Source organism: Phyllobates terribilis, unplaced genomic scaffold, assembly GCF_046119375.1.
Source record: "Phyllobates terribilis strain yellow unplaced genomic scaffold, ASM4611937v1 Scaffold_5__5_contigs__length_657084704, whole genome shotgun sequence".
Taxonomy (NCBI): Eukaryota; Metazoa; Chordata; class Amphibia; order Anura; family Dendrobatidae; genus Phyllobates; species Phyllobates terribilis.
In genome coordinates, this window is record NW_027362765.1 from 391,594,727 (window position 1) to 391,619,153 (window position 24,427).

General features: G+C 42.3%; 1 protein-coding gene across 4 annotated transcripts in view; it reads left to right on the plus strand.

The window, feature by feature from the left end:
* Window positions 1-24,427, plus strand: part of ZFYVE27 (zinc finger FYVE-type containing 27) — an 89,773-nt gene that overhangs the window by 18,327 nt on the left and 47,019 nt on the right. For all 4 annotated transcript variants that reach the window (XM_073684984.1, XM_073684983.1, XM_073684985.1 and 1 more), the window contains 4 exons: window positions 890-1,076; window positions 2,919-3,014; window positions 3,236-3,348; window positions 19,955-20,094. In XM_073684984.1, coding sequence (XP_073541085.1) covers window positions 890-1,076; window positions 2,919-3,014; window positions 3,236-3,348; window positions 19,955-20,094 — 536 coding nt within the window. The remainder of the gene's footprint in view (window positions 1-889; window positions 1,077-2,918; window positions 3,015-3,235; window positions 3,349-19,954; window positions 20,095-24,427) is intronic.

The window sequence follows — 24,427 nt, forward strand, 5'->3', positions numbered from 1 at the left end:
TCTCTCTTTCTCTCTCTTCTTCTCTCTCTCTTCTCTCTCTTTCTTCTCTCTCTCTCTCTCTCTCTCTCTCTCTCCCTCTTTCTCTCTCTTTCTCTCCTCTTTCTCTCTCTTTCTCTCTCTTTCTCTCTCTTTCTCTCTCTTTCTCTCTCTTTCTCTCTCTTTCTCTCATAAATATATATATATATATTTTTTTTAATATTTTGTATTGGTTTTCACTTTATTTTTCTGTCCCCCTAGGGGACTGTTTACTTGTTGTATGCACTGCACTACCTCAGTGTACGCGCATCCTGACTCTGACATTCAGATACGCCAGGAGGGCGCAGGTGGGGGTTAAGGTAGTTGGATGAGGTTTTTTTTTTTTTTTTTTTTTTTCGGGGAAAAAAAAGGAACAGCGCCTCTCCTGTCCACTGGCTGTGTCTGGTATTGCAGCTCGGGTTCAGATTGCCGTATTTTATGGACTGCAGTGTCCGGATTGATCACTGGTCTCCTGACCTGAACTTACAGCCTCATTTGTGCCTATAATGCTGAAAGTTTGAATCAGGAGATTCTTTGTCGATCCAGGAGGACTGTAAATAAAATGGCAATGTAAACTCAGCCTTACTCTCATTATCCCTTAGGTTGATCCTTAAATACATTGGAATTTTGTACTAAGGGATTAATCTCCATACTTGGATGGCAAAAAAAAAAATGTTTCTTTCTGAAGGACCTGACATGCCTGTCCACTGATTTCAGCGAGGATTGTGTAGTACATCGATCCTCCTGCGGAGGCACTGCAGGGAAATTGATCACCTGCTCGTAAGCTGATCATCCCATAGGACAGGCTGGATATTGTATGTCGTTGTGTGCAGATATTTCATTTTACATTTGATTTTATATTTAATTCTCGCAGTTGCCTGGTTCTCGGTGGGCGCCCTGCTCGTCTCCATACCTGCCCTTATCGGCTACCTCCAGGAGCTGTCGCACGCGAATCTCCCCGACCCCGAGCTGGCCAGAAGGAAATACTACAGTGTGCGACGTGAGGATCTAAAGAAAGTAAAACTCACCCGGCAGGAGGCTGTGGCGGAGTTCAAGAGCTTGTAAGTCCTTCTCCATTCCTTGGATTCCAGCTCTGCCCGATCCAGTATCACCTTTCGCTTCGTCTGAGCGATGACCGTGACACAAAAAAAGCAAAAAATAAATGGCTGGAGAATATGGAGGTTCTCTGTTCTAGTAGATAACATTGTCACTGCTGGCTAATGTGTACTGTCTCTTTAAAATGTAATTATTCTATCGGCATTTAAAGGGGTTGTCTAGGGGATAAAATTATTCTTAAATGTGGTCAAACTGGTTACAAGAAAAAGAAACAAAGTGATAGCTACCCATATCCCATGCAGCTCACGTTCCAACACTGACCCAGGCCCGTCTCGGCCCACCTGAAATGACCGAAAATGGGCTCATATCCCATCTGGTTGAGGCAGGAGAGTGCTGAAATGGGATCAGGAAGTAGAGACGAGCAAGGATCAGATAATTATCAGGATGGGAGCTACAGGGAATCGCTTTTTAATAATCGTTTTAATCCCTGGACCTTTAAGATAATAAATGATGTGTAATTAGTGTTTTTCCAGCCATTTGATTGGACAGTGCTTAGTTTGGAGTGAATCCCACTGGGTGATGCTACAAAGAAGTGACCTGCACCACACTTTATACCCATCAGGTGCTTTTCAAAACCTAAAGTGGAAAAAAAACATTCAAACACTGGACACACCTTCTCATTTAAAGATTTTTCTGTATTTTCATGACTATTAAATTGTACATTCACACTGAAGACATCAAAACTATGAATTAACACATGTGGAATTATATACTTAACAAAAAAGTGTGAAACAACTGAAAATATGTCTTATATTCTAGGTTCTTCAAAGTAGCCACCTTTTGCTCTGATGACTGCTTTGCACACTCTTGGCATTCTCTTGATGAGCTTCTAGAGGTAGTCACCAGAAATGGTCTTCCAACAATCTTGAAGGAGTTCCCAGAGATGCTTAGCACTTGTTGGCCCTTTTGCCTTCACTCTGCGGTCCAGCTCACCCCAAACCATCTCGATTGGGTTCAGGTCTGGTGATTGTGGAGGCCAGGTCATCTGGTGTAGCACCCCATCACTCTCCCTCTTGGCAAATGTGCGCTCTCTGATACTGCAAGCATAAGCAGCCTTACCTCTGTAGTATCAAGGAGGTAAAGTTGTCAATCTTCAGGAGCGCACTGCCCCCCCCCCCCCCCCCTGCCAGGCAGGAATCCGGAGGCAGAGGAGCTGTGCACTCCTGATGATGGACAGTTCAGAACAGAGACATGTCTGAGCTGCTGGCCCAAAATGTGTGCTCTCTGATGCTGCAAGCAGAAGCAGCCTTACCTCTGTAGATTTAAGGAGATAAAGTTGTCAATTCTTCAGGAGCGCACCGCCCCCTGCCAGGCAGGAATCCGGACTCGCACAGGTCAGACATTTATTGCATATTCTGTGGATATGCCACAAATGTCCAAGATGGAACGCACCATTGGATATTGTGTCTATATAACCACATGACCCAAAGGTGGCTCATATCTGCGCACTAAGACAGAGACCCAGATTCCACCGCTGGGTCACTTACTGGGCTTCTTGCTGTAGTTTTGATAAAATCACTGTTTTATATGTTCATCTCTGCTAGTCCTCTATATGATGAGCTCTGCCTAACCTGCCTACATCATTGATTGACAGCTGTGCATAGGCAGAATCAATGGTGGGCAGGGATAGGCAGAACGTATAAATAGCAAGGGGACGATGTTTTAGAGAACTACGGCAAGCAGCCCAGTAAGTGACCCAGAGCTGGAAACTGTTTTTTTTTTTCCTTACAGAGTTCCTCTTTAAGAAGGTTTATTTGCTGTCTGACTCTCCCCCTTGTGTTTTGCAGCCTGATTCACCTGGAGGGCATCCTCAATCTGATCTGTGGCACTTGTGAGCGAGTCTATCAGGTCGTGCACTGGCAGAACCCTTCCGCCTCAATTCAGTAAGTAACTCGGGAGATTTGCGGAAACCGCACCGTATGTTTCCATGGGCCAGACAGATCCATTTAACTTAATGAAGCTGAACTGCAATACCACACACAACCTGTGGGCAACCGTGGCGCTGTTCTTACAGGAAAGCTTTCCTAATCCTGTCCAAGATGTATGGGACCGATAGAAGGATATTTTTGTGTAGAAATGACCTAGTTTTCTCTTGTTTTCTCAGGTTGTATGGATTATTACTGGGCTCTATTTGCATCCTCTATCTCCTGCCCTTGTGTTGGGTTATGGTAATTGTGAACAGTACATTATTCCTGAGGAACTCGGACTTCTACAGAGGTAAGAATGTTTATGACGCATCCTAAATGAAAAATGATGCAACTTTGCCTCAGATCTTCATTACAAATCTCCTTTGCATTAAATGTCTTCAGCTGCTGGGCTTACCTATGTGTCTCCATGGTAACAGACTACAAACAAACCCTGTGTAGTCGGATCCTGCAGTTATACGCTCTTCTATCTTTCCACTATTTATTTTTATTTTTTTATTTTTTTTCTTACTGTAAATACATGTATTTTAGGGCTAAAAAATAATTTTTTGCAATTGTGTTTGCACCGTTTCGCTTTTACAGGGCTCCTTGTTTCTCTTTTGCGTTCGACTTTGATGTGGTCAATGATTCTATACCAGCTTAGAGGAGCTCAGAAAAAGACTGATAAGTGTTAGAAACTGTTCTGTTATACTGTCGAAATGATTTCACTGACTGTTTCTCAGTTAACTCATTTTGCAGCCAGCAATAGACAGTGCAACACGGAGGCTATAGAAGGCAAAACGGTGAATGAAACTCCATTGCAAAAATGATTTTTAGTACCAGTTACTGCATTTAAGTAAGAAACAATAATTGTCCCTGAAAGTGGATAACTTCTTTAATAAATAGATCTTTTAGACCTGATGAAGCTGGTGTACATATTATTATTATTATAAAAAATCCATGCTAAAATATCTGTACAGAGATGACTCCAGCTAGTTCGGTTAGTCATGGAAACTTTCCCCCAAAAAATGATGCAGCCGTTCTGACATGGATTTTCAATGCAAGTACACTAGAGTCATCAGGTCTAAAGGTTATTTAATGTATGCAGTTGAAATCTGGTGATGAAAACCCCGTTTGTCTGATAAGCAGGAAAGTGATATTATGGGATCGGACATAATTTATTATTTCTTTTTTGGCCATTATACCCGGATGCTCCATCATCAGACTAGATCCTAGAATGCTGCTTCTAGCGGGCGGAGATGGGGTGTGGCCTGTCAGAAAGTAGGCGTGTCTATGCAAATAAATACATACAAAAATATGTATAAGTGCCGGTGTATGGAGAGGGCTCAGGCATTTAAGCGGTTTGTTCCTGGGATTGGACTAGGGGAGGAGGTCTGTGGCTGCGGGCTTTATAGAAGCCTGATAATATCACTAGATACTGCAATACTAAAGTAAGTGTACTCAATAAAGAGTAAAAAGTCATTTACATTTTTTTTTTTTTTTTTAAATTAATAAGATTACAAAAAAAAATCCAAAAATATAGAAATAAAAAAATGGGTATCAGAAAAATTCCCATCTGCATTAAATGCACAAATGACTAAACACATATAAGGAGATAATAAATATAAATACACAGCATGATTGCATCAAGACATGAACATATATATAGGTAAGTATGGATAACTAACCATTCTGTGCACAATATCCAAGTGGAGGTGCATATATGTGTAAGAAAACCCCTATATGTACTGCCCAATATAACCATAAAAATAGTAAAGAGTAACTGTATTTACCCAGGAGCGTAGGTCAGAGGTCCAGGCACATACCACACACTCGACGCGCGTTTCGCACAGGAAATGCTTCGTCCAGGGGTGATGGGAAAGATAGGTATTTAAATGGATCCTGGCCAATGGCACCCTAATTGATGGTCATATACAGCTGCGCTCTTAACCCCTGTGCAAACCCTGACCTTATATCATCGTTGTCATGGGTACCTGTGAGGCGTACTACCCCCGCAATGGCACATCGCAAGCACGCCAACCGTCGTGTCCGGGATCTGCCGGAAGGAGACGCAGTACTTCCTGTCATGTGACCAATAGCGGTCACATGATCGGGACTAAATCACGTGATTAGTTTAGTGGCTTTTAGCTCCTTCGCAATGGCCAGGGCTATGAGCAGAAGAGACACCAGGGGCAGCTCGCAAGGAAAAAAACAGTACATACAAGCGCAGATGTGTAAGATAAGAACCTGATGAAACCACCACCTAGTATATAAATAAAAATATATACAGTACAGACCAAAAGTTTGGACACACCTTCTCATTTAAAGATTTTTCATGACTTTGAAAATTGTACATTCACACTGAAGGCATCAAAACTATGAATTAACACATGTGGAATTATATACTTAACAAAAAAGTGTGAAACAACGGAAAATATGTCTTATATTCTAGGTTCTTCAAAGTAGCCACCTTTTGCTTTGATGACTGCTTTGCACACTCTTGGCATTCTCTTGATGAGCTTCTAGAGGTAGTCACCGGAAATGGTCTTCCAACAATCTTGAAGGAGTTCCCAGAGATGCTTAGCACTTGTTGGCCCTTTTGCCTTCACTCTGCGGTCCAGCTCACCCCAAACCATCTCAATTGGGTCCAGGTCTGGTGACTGTGGAGGCCAGGTCATCTGGCGTAGCACCCCAAACCAAAGAGCTCAAATTTGGACTCATCAGACCAAAGCACAGATTTCCACTGGTCTAATGTCCATTCCTTGTGTTCTTTAGCCCAAACAAGTCTCTTCTGCTTGTTGCCTGTCCTTAGCACTGGTTTCCTAGCAGCTATTTTACCATGAAGGCCTGCTGCACAAAGTTTCCTCTTAACAGTTGTTGTAGAGATGTGTCTGCTGCTAGAACTCTGTGTGGCATTGACCTGGTCTCTAATCTGAGCTGCTGTTAACCTGCGATTTCTGAGGCTGGTGATTTGGATAAACTTATCCTCAGAAGCAGAGGTGACTCTTGGTCTTCCTTTCCTGGGGCGATCCTCATGTGAGCCAGTTTCTTTGTAGCGCTTGATGGTTTTTGCAACTGCACTTGGAGACACTTTCAAAGTTTGCCCAATTTTTCGCACTGACTGACCTTCATTTCTTAAAGTAATGATGGCCACTCATTTTTCTTTACTTAGCTGCTTTTTTCTTGCCATAATACAAATTCTAACAGTCTATTCAGTAGGACTATCAGCTGTGTATCCGCCAGACTTCTGCACAACACAACTGATGGTCCCAACCCCATTTATAAGGCAAGAAATCCCACTTATTAAACCTGACAGGGCACACCTGTGAAGTGAAGACCATTTCCGGTAACTATGAGCAAAGCAGTCATCAAAGCAAAAGGTGGCTACTTTGAAGAACCTAGAATATAAGACATATTTTCAGTTGTTTCACACTTTTTTGTTAAGTATATAATTCCACATGTGTTAATTCATAGTTTTGATGCCTTCAGTGTGAATGTACAATTTTCATAGTCATGAAAATACAGAAAAATCTTTAAATGAGAAGGTGTGTCCAAACTTTTGGTCTGTACTGTATACCAACATCCAATAGTAGAGGCCATCAATATATAATATATAGCTTAAGATGTAGTAAGATAAACTATGTTAAAGAGACACCATTAAGGAAAAACACAAGAAAGAAAAATACATTTTATTTAGTGTTGAACTAACAGTGCCCTCGTGCATAAAGTGTAAAGTGCGTATCATAGACAGAATAGACACAAGACATATGTCAATAAATATTAAAGTGCAAATAATTGTAAATGAAAATAAATAGAAAAAATATAATAATAATAATAATAATCTTAATAAATAAAATAAAAAATAATAATATATATATATATATATATAAAAAAAAGCCGTAAAAATGCAAAACATTAAAAAAAACACTTCATACGTTTTGGTTTTGCTGTAATTGTACTGATCTAAAGAATCAGATTTCCAGGTTCATTTTTACCGTATAATGAATGAAAAAAAAAAAAAAGAATCTGAAAAAAACAATGGAATAATTGCATATTTTTCATCATTTTATCCCACTTTTTTCAGACATCGTATACAGTGGAAAAAATAAGTATTTCATACACTGACAATTTTGCAAGTTTTCCCACCTAAAACAATGGAGAGGTCTGTAATTATTATTGTAGGTCACTTCACCTGTGAGAGACAGAATCTAAAATAATACACGTGGTCAAAATTGTTGGTACCCCTCGTTTAATGAAAGAAAATCCCACAATGGTCACAGAAATAACTTGAATCTGACAAAAGTAATAATAAATTTAAAATCTATGAAAATGAACAAATGAAAGTCAGACATTGCTTTTCTGCTTCCACGGAATTTAAAAAAAAATGAAATTCATGAAATAGGCCTGGACAGAAATGATGGCACCCCTGAAAATAATGTGACAAAAGGGACATGTTGAATCAAGGGGTGTCCACTAATTAGCATCACAGGTGTCTACAATCTTGTAATCAGTCAGTGGGCCAGTATATAGGGCTACAGATACTCACTGTGCTGTTTGGTGACATGGTGTGTACCACACTCAACATGGACCAGAGGAAGTAATTAATTTGCATTTATTGCATGAAATAAGTTCTGTTTTTCTATTGTATCAAATACTTAATATTTGGTACAGAAACCCTTGTTTGCAGTTACAGAGGTCAGACGTTTCCTGTAGTTCTTGACCAGGTTTGCACACAATGCAGCAGGGATTTTGGCCCCCTCCTTCATACAGATCTTCTCCAGATCTTTCAGGTTTCGGGGCTGTCGCTGGGCAACATTGAGTTTCAGCTCCCTCCAAAGATTTTCTATTGGGTTCAGGTCTGGAGACTGGCTAGGCCGCTCCAGGACCTTGAGATGCTTCTTACGGAGCCACTCCTTAGTTGCCCTGGCTGTGTGTTTCAGGTTATTGTCTTGCTGGAAGACCCAGCCACGACGATCTTCAATGCTCTTACTGAGGAAAGGAGGTTGTTGGCTAGAATCTCGCGATGCATGACCCCATCCATCCTCCCTTCAATACAGTGCAGTCGTCTTGTCCCCGTTGCAGAAAAGTACCCAAAAGTATGATGTTTCCCTCATCATTCTTCACGATACGGATGGTTTTCTTGGGGTTGTGCTCATCCTTCTTCCTCTAAACGCGGCGAGTGGAGTTGATACCAAAAAGTTCTATATTGGTCTCATCTGATCACATGACCTTCTCCCATGCCTCCTCTGGATCATGCAAATGGTCATTAGTGAACTTCAAACGAGCCTGGACATGTGCTGGCGAGAGCAGGGGGACCTTGCGTGCCCTGCAGGATTTTAATCCATGACTTCATAGTGTGTTACTAATGGTAATGTTTCAGACTGTAGTCCCAGCTCTCTTCAGGTCATTGACCAGGTCCTCCCGTGAAGTTCTGGGCTGATTTCTGACCTTTCTCTGAATCATCCTTGCCTCACAAGGCGAGATCTTGCATGGAGCCCCAGACCGAGGAAGATTGATAGTCATCTTGTGTTTCTTCCATTTTCTAATAATTGTACCAATAGTTGTTGCCTCCTCACCAAGCTGCTTGCCTATTGTCCTGTAACCCAACTCAGCCTTGTGCAGATCTACAATTTTGTCCCTGGTGTCCTTGGACAGCTCTTTGGTCTTGGCCATGGTGGAGAGGTTGGAGTATGATTGATTGTGTGGACAGGTGTCTTTTATACAGGTAACGAGTTCAAACAGGTGCAAGTAATACAGGTAATGAGTGCAGACTAGGAGGGCTTCTTAAAGAAAAACTAACAGGTCTGCGAGAGCCAGAATTCTTGCTGGTTGGTAGGTGATCAAATACTTATTTCACGCAATAAAAAAGCAAATTAATTATGTAAAAACTATACAATGTGATTTTTCTGGATTTTTTTTTTTTAATTGTCTCTCACAGGTGAAGTGAACCTACGATAACAATTACAGATCTCTCCATTCTTTGAAGGTGGGAAAAGTTGCAAAATACACTGTGTATCAAATACTTATTTTCCCCACTGTATTTAAAGAGAATGGTAACATTCAGATCTACAACTCGCCCGGTAAATAACAAGCCATCGTATGGCTGTCAATGGAAAAATGAAAAAAGTTATGGCTTCTTCTAAGAAGAGCAGGAAAAAACAATGGGTTCCTATGGCAAGGGGATAAAACACAGACCTGATCAGGGTTATCTGACGCTGTCCTCCCTAGTTTGGAAAGGAAAACAATAAGATGAGAGTCAGGGTTTGGGTTTTGCTGCTTATACGTTACACACACGCACACTGTGTACACATTACACACACACCCTTCTCCTGTCAACAGTGTATGGACACTCGCATAGCTCTGCTATGCATTTGGGAATTGGCTGACCTGCCTTCACACCTCTGTGTATTACACACACAGCTCTGCTGTTTACACATCGCAAACACACAACTCTGCTGTGCACACATTGCCTCTCAGGCTGCAGAGGTGGGAGTGCATGGATGTCTGGGGAAAGGCTCAGAGGGCGAGACAGACAGACGGAAGATACGTAAGTGTCGGCTTTCCTCTGTTCTGGGTCAGTCGCAGAGGGCACCAGCTGAAGGTTGGAGCTTTCCATCTGAAAGGCCTAAAACTTGTTGCAGGGAAATTTGTTCATTGGTCAGATACGGTGTGCCACCACAGCCTACCTTACAGATTGGAGATTTCCTCTGTAACTGTCCCTGGCAGCGTAAGTTCGCACGCCCGTAACTAGAGGATGAAAAGTCATTACAGAGGGGAGACCTCTGTGACTGTATCCATCAGAGAAAGCCATGTCTGCCCATAAGGAGAGGATGAAGAGACGTTACAGAGATGAGATTACCTCTGTGAATGTCCCAGTCAGAAGAAGCCATGTCCACCCATAAGGAGAGGATGAAGAGTAGGTGTGCCTCTGTGACTGTCCTGAACTGAGTAAGCCGTGGCTCCTATAATGAGGGGATGAAGAGACGTTATAGTGGAGGCATTGCTTCCGTGACTGTCCTAAACAGGTGAAGCCATGGCCGCTCATGAGGAGAGGATGAAGAGACTTTACAGAGAGGAGATTGCCTCTGGGTCTGTCCCAGTCAGAGGAAGCCATGCCCACCCATAAGGAGGGGATGAAGAGACAATATAGTGGAGGGATTGCCTCTGCTACTGTCCTAAGCAGAGGAAGCCATGCCTTCCCATAAGGAAAGAAGGAAGAGACACCATGAAGTAAAGGAGCCGCTCCCGTAACCAACCATAGTGGGGACGCAATAGAGGCTTGCTGCGAGGTCGAGACAGTCCCCCAAGGAGACCCCAGTGGCATGCGTTATGCTACCCAGCGAGTGAGGAGCTTAGGCGCCACCTGGCGCAAAGAGAGACGGTATAATACCAGACAAAAGGGGCAGCGGTGCCGTGCCACCCGAGAGGCCTATTTATGTGGATCATGAGACCTGTTAACTATATATGTAAACTGGGGTCAAGGAAGTGAGGGAGGGTCTAGGATCTAAATCTGGGGTCAAGGAAATTTCCTTTTTAACACGACCCCTAAATATTTATTGGTGTAGATGATCACATCAGCACAATTGGTTCCAGGATTTACCAGCGATAAAGTGTACTGCTCCCATTGTCCAGCAGGGGGCAGTGTGCACTGCAGATTTTGCAGCCGGCTTTATAGATGGCCGCACAGACAGATAATCGTTCCATATTGTATTATGTATTGTGAAGGCAATAAGGAAGATGAATGAAGCGTTTCTCCCGGTATCTGGACGTATAGCTCCTCAATCAATAATAAGTAATCCGCGCTGTTAGATTTCATTTTGCGTCCGCCGTAGTCATTACATTTCTCTTACTAATATAATTAGCCATTGCACGTTCTAAGTAACTTTTAATCATCTTGTAGCCATCGGTTTATAGCAATATTTATTATGGTGTCACAAGAGATCGCGCTAGGGGAACAGCCAAAGTGATTTTATTAACCCTTTAATGCAATCACTATAGACAGTAATTGACAGAACTAATTCCCCCATTCCCCTTGCTGGATGCCCCCCGACCCCATCCATAAGCGACTGACTCCCTCACCCCTTCCATGTGGAGCCTCAGTGACCATCTTGCTCCTAGAAGAGTTTCAGATTAAGAGTGCTGGCACCATAAATACTGTTCTAGGAGCCTCCCAGAAGTCTTCATTTTGCTCAGCTTGTGACAGCTGCCTATCTTGGCTCAGACTTTAAAAAAAAATAATCTGGTTTCTATACTACTTTTTGTAAATTTGGACCCTGGCAAATAAACTGCAGGGATCCGCTGCGATCATCTGTAATCTGCGGAGAAACCAGATAGGAAGGGTTAATTTCCACTGCAGCGCCACCAAAGGAGACGTTAAGTATTACATGCTTCCCAATGAATCTGTTCTGTTTGTGTGATACATACACAAGCTGAGTCCTTTCTATTAATCTACAAGAGTAATTTTCCCCTAAATTAATAATTTCTAATGTCCCTTTAATCTGGGGTCTCTTTTCTTTGCACCGATCCGCCATTTATGCATACTGGTAGAAAATCTTGGTGGCCTGCCCCACATTGACTGATTTATGTACTGTATGCAATTGACTATAGATCAGTCCCACTAAGTCTTAAGGCCCCGTCACACTTAGCGACGCTGCAACGATCCCGACAACGATATGACCTGTCAGGGATCGTTGCTGCGTCGCTATGTGGTCGCTGGTGAGCTGTCAAACAGGCAGGCTCACCAACGATCAGGGGAGCAGCGACATCGTGGAAAGAATCTTTCCACGATGTCCTGCTCCTGGTTACCAGCCTGCTGGAGCAGGAGCAGGCTGGTAACTATGGTAAACATTGGGTTACTAGGGGCACACGCGCACCTAGTAACCCGCTGTTTATCATGGTTACCACTCTGCTACGGTGAGCAGGAGGTTACCGCTCACTTTAGCAGGCTCGTAACCATGATAAACAGCGGGTTACTAAGTGCGTGTGTGCCCCTAGTAACCCGCTGTTTATCATGGTTACCTGCCTGATCGCTGCTCCTGCTGGTCACACACAGCGATGTGTGCTGACCAGCGGGAGGGCAACGACCAAAAAATGGTCCAAGACATTCTGCAGCGATCAGCGACCTCACAGCAGGGGCCTGATCGCTGCAAAGTGTCACACATAGCGACATCGCTGGTGAGGTCGCTGTTGCGTCACCAAAACCGTGACTCGGCAGCGATATCGCTAGCGATCTCGCTATGTGAGACGGGGGCTTTACTTGCACTTCAGCCATGGTTGGTTAATGAAAAGTCTTGCTCTAGAGCTGCAGATACTACAAATCCCAGCATGGTAGGAGTTGTAGTTTTGCAACAGCTGGAATTCACAGCTCTAGAGCAAATAAATAATAATCTAGCTAAAACTAAATATATTAGCATTTGATTGAGGTCTAAGGGGTAACGTTTCTCCTTATGGAGAGTGACCCACCAGCTCTGGCACGTCAAGGTAAGGAGGCTTATTCGCCATGCAATGCTCCTCTGGGAAATTTAATATGCAAATTGCTTCTTCAGAGAAAAAGAGGACTTGTACTCTATAGCGCCACCTATTGGAAGCAGCAATCCTACAAGTCACAATCAACCCTTTAAGGAGTTGTGCAATATGACTTAGGATAAATTGATTAAAATTTTTAAAAACATGCAATACCAATAAGTTGCCACTAGATGGCAGTGTTTGCACTCGTAACATTTTTTTTTTCTTCTATTCCATTTCTATTTTCTATGAATTATTCTGTTAACTGTGACCAGGACGTGTAAAGCACAGCAGAGAGGCTGGGTGTAGGCTTCCAGCCTTTGTTGCGTGTGAGCATTTAATGCATGCAGGGAGCAAACTGTATCTCCCCGTGTTGGAGCAGCAAGTCAATGATTGTTCTTGAAATATAAGAATGAAGACAGGTTCGCAGACCAAATCTACAGATTTCACCAGTGTTTAACAGCTCAATAAAAACCTGCTACCATATTTTATGACATATTTAATAAAAATTAATAATTTTAAATTCATGTATGTAATTTGGCAACAAAATAATTTCATGGTATGCCCACAGATGCCATTTCTAAATGCTAAAATAATGGCGCCTGTGAAGCAACAGAGAACTCGCTGTGAGATAATGAGTTATTCTTTTACAGCCTGCGGTAAAGCAAAGTGTATTTCTGCAGTACAGCCTGACATCTAGTGGCCATTAGAGAAACTACATAAATTCTTTAAAAAAAAAAAACACAGATGCTCCCTAGTCAGGTTTGTCTGATCAAGACATTCCAGTTTATTAATTTTGAAGCTGTGTAGTGATTCGTTGAATGAAGCATGCCCGGGTTTAGTAACCTCTGGGGATCAGCTATCACTAGGGGAAATGTGTAACGATTACAATGGGATAGGTTTTCCAGAGTGAGACCAACTCTGGCATCTGGAATGGAGTTTCAAGAAAAGATTTCCTTTTCTGCTGTTTTTAGACATACTTAAAGGGGTTGCCCGGTGTTCTGCTTCTCACATGTCCTATAGTCATATGTCATCTGCTCCATCTCCCCTCTCACAGCATTCACTCTCAGAGAAACTAGCTGCAGCTGCATCCCCCTTCCTTTTATTTGTTTTCTATTTACTGTATTGTTTTTTGGAGGCAGGAGATTGTTTACATAGAGAGGTAACGAAGCAACAAACTTGGAATGAGAGCAACGTGACGCTATTCTTACACCTGTTTCACACCACGTTTTTGTAATTTTTTTAACAGCCTCACATTTTTATTTTGTAAGCAAAAACAGACAAAACTGATACATTGGCATAACTAGAGTCCGATGTGCAAATCACATCGCACTGCAAATTGGTCAGATGTATGTAGCTTTCTAAATCCTATAAAGACATTGTTGTTTGGCCATGTAATAATGTCTCCTATCCTGGCATTCTCTTTTAACAATCTGCCCTTTCCTGGAATAATGTCCCCCATCCCATCCTGGGCCCCTTCCAGAAATAGTGTCCCCTCATCCTGGGCCCCTTCCAGGAATAATCTCCACCCATCCTGGGCCCCTTCCAGGAATAATCTCCACCCATCCTGGGCCCCTTCCAGGAATAATGTCCCCTCATCCTGGGCCCCTTCCAGGAATAATGTCCCCTCATCCTGGGCCCCTTCCAGGAATAATGTCCCCTCATCCTGGGCCCCTTCCAGGAATAATGTCCCCTCATCCTGGGCCCCTTCCAGGAACAATGCCCCCTCATCCTGGGCCCCTTCCAGGAACAATGCCCCCCCCCCCCCCCCCCATCGGGGGCCCCTTCTAGGAATAATGCCCCCCATGTTATAGCAAGTATATCAGTTTATTTTTTCCATGAACGGATGCATCTGTTTTTTTTTTTGTTTTTTTTTTAATGACATGGGGGGGTATCCGGAAATTATGTGACTTGTTTTCTAGGGGGGAAAAAAAGGGATGAAACAAGCGGATGCAAATGTTAAATATAACAATACTTTTCTATCCGTTTTCCATAGACTGTGATCTATTGTCGACTGAAAAAGCGCAGAGAAGAAAAAAATCTCTACGAACGGATTTGTTTAAATACTGGTTTTTTTTTTTTTTTATGGCACAAACGGATACGTCAAGTACATGACTATGGGAAGGTAGTGATCAAGGGGGCACAAAATTTGGGGATACCTATCCATTATGCTTATCCCATCCTTGTGGCTGATAACAGAGAGCAATAGATTAAGTTCCGGTTCACAGTGAATAGACCTAAGATGTTGTTTTTCTTTCACGCTGAAATGGCTAGACTAGAATAAGCGCAGTCTCGCTCCTTGCTTTGTACGTGTGTTTCGTTGGTTGGACACGAGTGGATTCCCGTGGCTCTTTGGTTTGCTGCCTTCTATATATTCCTCGGTTCAGTCTTTCCAGGGATATAGAAGGGACAGATATTTGCATTTTTTTTAGCCGTTTTCATTCTAGCACCCTCAGTGTCCCCGGATCAGACCCTTCACTATCCGTTGTGAATAGAAGGAAGCGTCTTGCATATGTGAGCGCTCCCCGCATAGATCCTGGACCCAGTCTCCGAGTGGTGTCAGATTTTGGCTGGCGCTCCTGGTCTGGAGGCCATCATGGTGTTCATTCGTGCTGGTAATTACAGGCTACATGCGCGGTTCCATCTGGCCGGAGCGTCAATTCTTGATGGGACCTTGTGCGATTCGTCCAAATGTCACTTTAACGCGGGCGCGACGTTAAGGACAGACGGGAACACGGGCAATTATGTTTACAGTGAATATTTATGCGCCTTGCAAAAATTCCTGATCTGTATCAGAGGGGACAGCAGATGTCTGGTGGCTGCGGCTTCCATGGCACGGGGGGGAGCAGATTGCTCTATTTGCACAAGGACTCTTTGCATCTGGTCAGTTCGAGACAGTTGCACTCCTTAATTATTGCAAAGTTGGCCCACACCGATGAAGAAGCAAATATTAATTGACAGTTTGTAAATGGATAACGTAACAAAATCATAGAAAATGCACCAAAAAAATAGCAGTTTCCTTAAAGGGAATATGACCAGAGGTATGGGTACTAAAGCAATAGGGTAAATTGGAGGTCAAAATATTTTATAAATGGATTACATAAAAAGTAAAATTCAAGAAAAAAAAAAAATCTCCTCCTTTAAAGCAACAAAGGTGTTAGTTGCAAGACGTGCAGTCCTTTTTTGCAGTCTGACTTGGCATTGCAGAGAAAATGAACTTCAACCCAATGTGCTTGCAAGTGCTCCGACACTCCGCTGTAAATGCTGCACAATCCCCCCCCCCCTTGCGTTTGATTGATGGCCCATCTTTCCACAACCCGTCTGTCTTCTGCACAGAAATCTCGAGGCGGCGCATGTTTTATACTTGTCCTGCAGCGGCCAACAGCCTCATTGACACGTGCAGTGCAGAAGGTGGTGGCATTGCAACACTTTGGAGCTGTCAATCAAAGCTAAGAGGGAGGGATTAGGAAAGGATTATGGCCGCCCTTGTTGCACTTGCAACTTAATTTGCATGTTTAGTTCAAAATGTGGCTAGAAAAGATTTTGGATTTTTCCTTACGCTATGCTGTATTGCATTAGGAGCCATACACTTGGCGAAGATCCTCCATGTCGGGGTATAACAGAAGTATGCATTGTATGGTGGTATTAGATTTTGGGAACTTTATGGCGGCATTTGGGAACTGTATTCGTTTTTCAAAAACTTTTCCTGAAAGGGTTATTCACAATCCATAGGATAGGTGATAACTTGCGGGTTAGTGGGGCTCCAACCGACCTAAAAACGAAGCTCTGAAATGTAACTTGGTAATGATGTCTTCTCACCACCACCCCATTTATTCTCTGGTGCCACTGCCGGAGATAGCAGAGTACACGCCGGAGATAGCCGAGTACACCAATTGGCAAAGTAGCCTTTATACTTAGAGTACTGTAGTAGTGTCAGATGTATGTATATATTATATTATATTATATATTTAATATTTATAATTTTTCTTTTTTTTAAGTCTGAGTCACATCTTTGAGATTTATACAAATTTAGACGAGCGATAAGGATCCTGAAGAATGTTCTGGAGTATCGCCTGCCAGGATCTTTAATGGCTCTTGGCAGAACTACGTCTTGGATCCAGATCAGTTGTACTGTACAGAATAATAAAAGGTGCTTTTTAAAGTGGGGATTTATCTTGAAAGTTTTGGAGAGAAAAAATTCTGATTGTTAGGGAACAGAATAGGTGTAACGTTGTGTGCAAATATTTTGCTTAAAGGGGACCTGTCACTGGAATGGATCTTGTGAATGGAACTAATCTTGTGAACACTTTATAACTGTTGGCCAAATGTTCGTTTAGCTGACAACTACTTCTCCTGGTTGGGCTGAGCATGCAATGGGTTTCATGTGGAAAACTGAATAGGACCCTGCCCGACACCTTTGCAAATCCCATCTTCATTACTTAATGATGTGCTGATCCCACCGCCTTCAGCGGTAATAGCCAACCACTTGTGTACGGGGGGGGGGGGGGGGGGAAACTGATGGCCCTGACATCATATCTTCCAGCCTAGTGAAGTAAACTGTAATGAAGGGTGGATTCTGGGTGTTAAGATGGCTTTTTATTCTTCTTTTTTTTTCAGGATGGCATACCATTGGTGACTTTTTAATAAAGAGCAAACCTTTTTGAACATTTTTAATTTTGGCATCAACTTTGACCACACGTGAGACCCGCGGACTTCCCACTAAGAAGGCAGAGATAGCTTAATATCACCTCTGTCTTTTTGATCACTGTGGACACGTCACAGTCTGATATGTAAAAAAAATAATTGTTACGGAAAGGGGAACAATTATAAAATGTGTTGTAGTGGTCCTTTTTTGAGGTCCTAAAAAAAAAAAGAAAAGGGAAATGCCAACAAGTTTTCTTTATTTCCCCAACTATATTGCCCAGATATCGGCCAAAAAGAAATGAGTATGAAAATAACATAAAAATTAGGCTCCATGTATCACGAAAAAAAAATGTGCAAAAATTATTTGGATATCCGAAGAGGAAAAAAATTTACACCTGTTTAAACCATATATATGAAAAAAGTGAAAATGTACCTAGTCAGGAACGGGGATATGGCCCTGGTCTTGAAGGTCATCAGTATCAGATCGGTAGGGGTCCAACACCTGGCAACACCACTGAGCAATGATTAGCAGTCCCAGCCATGGCCCGATGTGAACATTGAATGGGGCTTGGCTGAACAAATCTGTTCAATGTGTAGCAGCCGCTGCCCGGTACTGCAGAACAGCAACTAATCTCTTGAAGTTAGTGAGGTGTCGGGCCCCACTGCTCTGATATTGAAGACCTACAGTGCTGGCCAAAAGTATTGGCACCCCTGCAATTCTGTCAGATAATACTCAATTTCTTCCTGAAAATGATTGCAATCACAAATTCTTTGGTATTATGATCTTCATTTAATTTGCTTGCAAGGAAAAAACACAAAAGAGAATGAAGCCAAAATCAAATCATTGATCATTTCACCCAAAACTCCAAAAAAGGGCCAGACAAAAGTATTGGCTCCCTCGGCCTAATACTTGGTTGCACAACCTTTAGCCAAAATAACTGCGAACAACCGCTTCCGGTAACCATCAATGAGTTTCTTACAATGCTCTGCTCGAATTGTAAACCATTCTTCTTTGGCAAACTGCTCCAGGTCCCTGATATTTGAAGGGTGCCTTCTCCAAACTGCCATTTTGAGATCTCTCCACAGGTGTTCTATGGGATTCAGGTCTGGACTCATTGCTGGCCACCTTAGAAGTCTCCAGTGCTTTCTCTCAAACCATTTTATAGTGCTTTTGGAAGTGTGTTTTGGGTCATTGTCCTGCCAGAAGACCCATGACCTCTGAGGGAGACCCAGCTTTCTCACACTGGGCCCTACATTATGCTGCAAAATTTGTTGGTAGTCTTCAGACTTCATAATGCCATGCACACGGTCAAGCAGTCCAGTGCCAGAGGCAGCAAAGCCACCCCAAAACATCAGGGAACCTCCGCCATGTTTGACTGTAGGGACCGTGTTCTTTTCTTTGAATGCCTCTTTTTTTTTTCCTGTACACTCTGTTGATGCTTTTTCCCAAAAAGCTCTACTTTTGTCTCATCTGACCAGAGAACATTCTTCCAAAACGTTTTAGGCTTTCTCAGGTAAGTTTTGGCAAACTCCAGCTTGGCTTTTTTATGTCTCGGGGTAAGAAGTGGGGTCTTCCTGGGTATCCTACCATACAGTCCCTTTTCATTTAGACGTTGACTTATAGTACGGGTTGAAACTGTTGTACCCTGGGACTGCAGGGCAGCTTGAACTTGTTTGGATGTTAGTCGAGGTTCTTTATCCACCATCCGCACAATCTTGCGTTGAAATCTCTCGTCAATTTTTCTTTTCCGTCCACATCTAGGGAGGTTAGCCACAGTGCCATGGGCTTTAAACTTCTTGATGACACTGCTCACGGAAGACACAGGAACATTCAGGTCTTTGGAGATGGACTTGTAGCCTTGAGATTGCTCATGCTTCCTCACAATTTGGTTTCTCAAGTCCTCAGACAGTTCTTTGGTCTTCTTTCTTTTCTCCATGCTCAATGTGGTACACACAAGGACACAGGACAGAGGTTGAGTCAACTTTAATCCATGTTAACTGGCTGCAAGTGTGATTTGGTTATTGCCAACACCTGTTAGGTGCCACAGGTAAGTTACAGGTGCTGTTAATTACACGAATTAGAGAAGCATCACATGATTTTTCAAAGGTGCCAATACTTTTGTCCACCCCCTTTTTTAGGTTTGGTGTGGAATTATATCCAATTTGGCTTTAGGACAATTCTTTTTGTGTTTTTTTTCATTGAAGACAAATTAAATGAAGATAATAATACCAAAGAATTTGTGATTGCAATCATTTTCAGGAAGAAACTGAGTATTATCTGACAGAATTGCAGGGGTGCCAATACTTTTGGCCAGCACTGTATAATAAGGATCTGTCACAAATATCATGTGACCGAACATCCCCTTTTAGGTTCAAGACCCTGTTATAACCACTCTAGGAGACATTTCAGCATTTTAAGGAGCTCTGGAATACAGATGATTTCCGACCTCAGTGGGAATCGCATCTTGCCCTAAAATCAAAGTTTGGTATGGAAAAAAAAACAACTTTTAAAACTTTTTTAAAAGTTGATGTGTCCAACCTTAACCAGAAATCTACCATAACACTTCAGACCTTTTATGGGGACCTACAGATGTAGCAGCCGCCGACATGATGGCTGCAGCGAACTACAGGAATCAAGGTGAAAATGGATGGGCTACACAAATGGCTTTGATGGCCACTTTCATGATGGCGGCTGCTACCTCCATAAAGTCCGTATTAATCTAGTTGGGTTGTACTGAGATCGCTTACATGACTTATTTCTTTGTCTTTAGTTGTCGCAGAATGTAAAGCATCTCTACAGCAAAGGGGCAGCAGCGGGACGGCTCCATTAGAACAAACGCAAGCAGAGCAAGAGGTCGAGACCGTACCGGCTGTGGATCGAACCCCCACCCCAGTATTAAGCACCTCAGAAGTGAGTAATTATTGAAGGGGTTATTCAGCATGAAAAAAAAAAAAAAACATGGCTGCTTTCTTTAAGAAACAGCGACGCAACTGTCCATAGGTTGTGTCTGGTACTGCAGCTCAGGTCTGTTCATTGGAATAGGGCTGAGATGCAATACTCCACACGACCTGTGGATGGGTGTGGCGCTGTTTAGATGTAGAGGGGTGAATTCCGGTGTATTGTTGCAGAGGCCGCAGGAACAGACGAGTATAACATATTATTTGATTTATTTTAACACTTTCGCGGCCCTCAAAGAACAGTTTAGCAAAATTTCGGCCCGAGCTGGATTCCTGCAAATTAAAAAAAATAATATAAAAAAAAGAAAAGTAATGTTCGCAAGAATCTGAAATTTGTAACAAATTTGGTTTGTTATGGATTGATTTGCTCATCTCTAGTCACGACTTTCTTTCCGTTCACTGACGGCATGCAAAATAATCTGGGAAAAATGGTGATCAAATGAAACACATAGGGGAGATTTAGGAGAATGAAAACTAAAAATAAATTGTTGCCCATAATAACCTATTTGCCCTTTGTAACCAATCAGAGCTCAGCTTTAATTTCGTATTCTTTTTTGGAAAATGGTTGCTATGGGCCGCAAACAGTAAAAAAAAAAAAGACCGTTGACCCGTAGCAACCAATCACAGAGCAGCTTTGGTTTCATATTTTCCTTTTGAAAAATAAAAGCTGTACTGTGATTGGTTGCTATGGGCAAGAAAGAGTAAGAAATTATGTCTGTTGCCTCGGAGCAGCCAATCAGAGCACGGCTTTCATTTTGCATTCAGCCCTTAGAATAATGAAAGTTGCGCCGTGGTTGCTAGGGGCAACACAGTCTATTGGAAAGCTGCAGAACCGTTACATTGTACAGTGGGGCTTTTGTTCCCTGTTATCAGCCACTTCTTGTATATTTTCTTTATTCTGTTATGTATTTTCTTGACCTTTGCAACCAAATCTAATGTGTTTTTCATTAAGTAAGGAAGAGTGATCAGGATATTAGTTCAATCTCCTTTTGATCGTTTGCGTTCTCCATAATTCATCTTTTGTTCGGCACAAATGATTTTCCTCATCTGAGGATCATTAGATGATATTATAATGGCTACAGGATTCCGCACATTCCTTCAATACTCCCCGGACCCTACGAGAAACTCGTTTGTCCTCCTCAACAATCAGTTGCCTCCCCATCTGTTTTTTTGGCCGGAGATCCCGGGATCCCACTGAGTTGTACTCCTGCTCCGACACTGATGGAGCGTCCTAAATCAGTCTTAGCCTGGCAGAGCCGCTGCGCCGAGTCCTAGCCTGGCCCCGTGCCCGACCCTAAGCCTGGCCCCGTGCCCGTCCCTCCTTTATGGGCTGCGATACGACCCGCGATACGACCCTGCTCGTTTCTATGATGATGAATGTGTTTTCGGAAAAAAAAAAAACTTGCCCTTATGACTAAATTTTAATATTTCTCCCTATTTTGGTTGCTAGTTTATAGGACCTGTGCTATTTAATGGCCAAGTTTGCAAAGTTAAAATCCGTGGCGGATTACAGTACAGGACAAAGGGCTGACATTTTGCCGATCTAGTAGGCAGTAAAATCCAGGAGTAACACATGTGGCACTTTGCTACAGACGTGCGGCGACATGCCCCGAGCAGAGATGAGCAAATTGATTTAAATCACACAAAACCTGCCGGCCGCCATTTTGCTGGACTCTTTTGAGTGCCGGCAAGGTGTTAAAGAGAAGCCGTCATCACGATTTAACCTGTTGAAGTAAAGGTATGACCATAATGGCCCCGTTATACTGATTTAATGGATACCTGTAGTGAAACAATCTGTAGCCTGGTTCTTGTTTAATTCACTTTTAGAAGTTTTGGTGCGATATCCTCTTCCTGCATTGGGTCGGGACTGTGAGTAGGGTCTTCGGCTTTGCTGTGGACCCTCCGCATTTGTACGAGCCTCCTTTTTTTAAATTTCACATTAGCACAGCCCTTGCCGCGGGTGGCTTTTCCGCACATTCATGTCCCGGGTCATTCTCCAGCAAAATGGCGCCGGAGGTGGCACATGCTCAGATTAATTTCCGGCGATATCCAGCAAAATGGTGCCTCTGGCAGTGCATGCAGAGATCGAGATCTCAGCTTGTGATTGAGCCAAGATCCCAATCTGCGCATGCGCAGCCACCGGCACCATTTTGCCGGAGGTTAATCTGAGCATGCGCCGCCTCCGGCGCCATTTTGCTGGAGAACTTTGGGCCATGAATGTGCGCAACAAACGCCCGCAGCAAGGGCGGCACTAGCGTGACATTTAAATAAGGAGGCTCATACAAATGCAGAGGGGCTACAGCCTTCCCACCCCATTGCACAAAGAGGCTATTGCACCAAAACTTAAACAAGAAGCAGGCTATGGATTTTTTCACTACAAGTGTCCATTAAATCAGTATAACAGGGCCATTATGGCCATACCTTTACTTTAACAGGTTAAATCATGATGACGGGGTCTCTTTAAAAAAATAACTCCTTGCGGGCACTAAAACTAAAATACATTTTATTCACCCATCCCAGACCCCCACCTGCGTCCTTTTGCCGCAGTTTCCCTGGTCCTCCACACTGGTCTTCATTTTTATCTGCACTGAGTCCCCCTGCAGTCACTAAGGGGTGTGATGCTCGTCATCAATGTAAATGACGGGCATTTCACACACGACCCCATAGGTCTCAGTGCCGAAAAAAGCAAAAACCCAGTGAAAGACCCTTATATTTTATTATGCTTTGGGGTCTGGAAAGACCTCAGAGTCTTTTAATTGTCTTTTTTCATGGCAATTGGGGCACTTTTCAATTTGGATTGAATCAAGTCGGCCCGCAAATTAATTTGGAAAAATTAGTTCTTCTCTAGTCTTTGTTCACACAATTGGTTTCTGCTACGGATATGCCACGGATTAGTGTAAATTAATAGCGACGGGCCTTTTTTTTTTTTTTTTTTTTCGCTCTAGCAATTCTATCGTGCTCTCATTCACACACATGGGATGCAGATTATTTCTTAATAAATTAAGGGATTAATCAATTTTGGTGAGAATATATTTCCAGATAGATAGATATTAACATCTTTAATAAAATGAAAAATACCTTAATATAAATAATAAACAATATACAACCAACAGCAAAATTATTTTAGCCAAAAATACATGCATTTAAGTAAAAAAAAAAATTTTTTATATATATATATTTCTTTTTTTATTTGCATGTATTTTTGGCTAAAAATAATTTTTGCAATTGGTTTTCATTAAGATAATTTGTTTTTTACCATTTGCTTTATATCACCTCTGTTTTCAACTTTCTATAACTGGGTTTCAGAATGAGTCAACTTAGAATCTGTCAGTAAGCTGGGTCTGACAGGAGACTTTATAACTCTTTCATCTGCCTTTTTCTGAGCTTCTCTCAGCTGATTTATTACCACAGACCACATCAACGTGGAATGTGCAGAAAAACAAAAGCGCCTGTAAAAGTCAAACTTGCAAAAAATGATTTTTAACTCAAAATACATGTATTTAAGTAAAATGTTGTTTTTTTAATAATGACTCCAGAGGTGGAGTTAAGTTCCTCTCCAGGCCCTTCCAAGGAACTGCCAAAACCAAACTTTTGGATGCAGCTTAGTTATGGGGCTTTTTGGACTGGATATTCTGAAAAATCCAGGTCTGTTTCCAACTGTGCTTTCAAAGGATATAGAAAAAAAAAATCTATATCTAAAAAGCAAAGGAAATATTAAAAAATAGTGTTTTTTTTTGTTTGTTTTTTTTCCTATTTTTTTCATTATATTGTTACTCTGTTATTCCTCCTGGAAATCGACTTCCTATTTACCGGAAACAGTGAAATGTTGACAAATAGCCTGTTTTGAAGATGATCTGTGCACTGATCTGCTCTATTCCCAGAAGGAATAACAGAGGAATACACAATTCAAAGTTCTTAGGGTAAAAAAAAAAAATAGACAAGTGGATACCCCGCTATTCTAAGGATAAAGCCTTCTGCACATTGTGGCCCATAATACTTGTGCACCCTGCAGAACAGATGCCAAATATGCTTGTGGGGCCTAAAGTCAGGAGTCCCGAAATTAACCCTCCATTGATCAGATACTTTGTAGCAGCAGTTGTTTTAAGCCGGTTGGTCTTTTTAGGACGTACAAACTGTTTACATCGAGTAACACATCACTGCATGTTGGGAACTTGATTAATTTTTCCTGGAACCTGAAAAACTCAGTGGATTTGGCGTCTACTAAAGAGAAGGATGACGACAGGGGGTGTAAATGAGTGTTACGCCGTCGTCCACCATATGTTCTC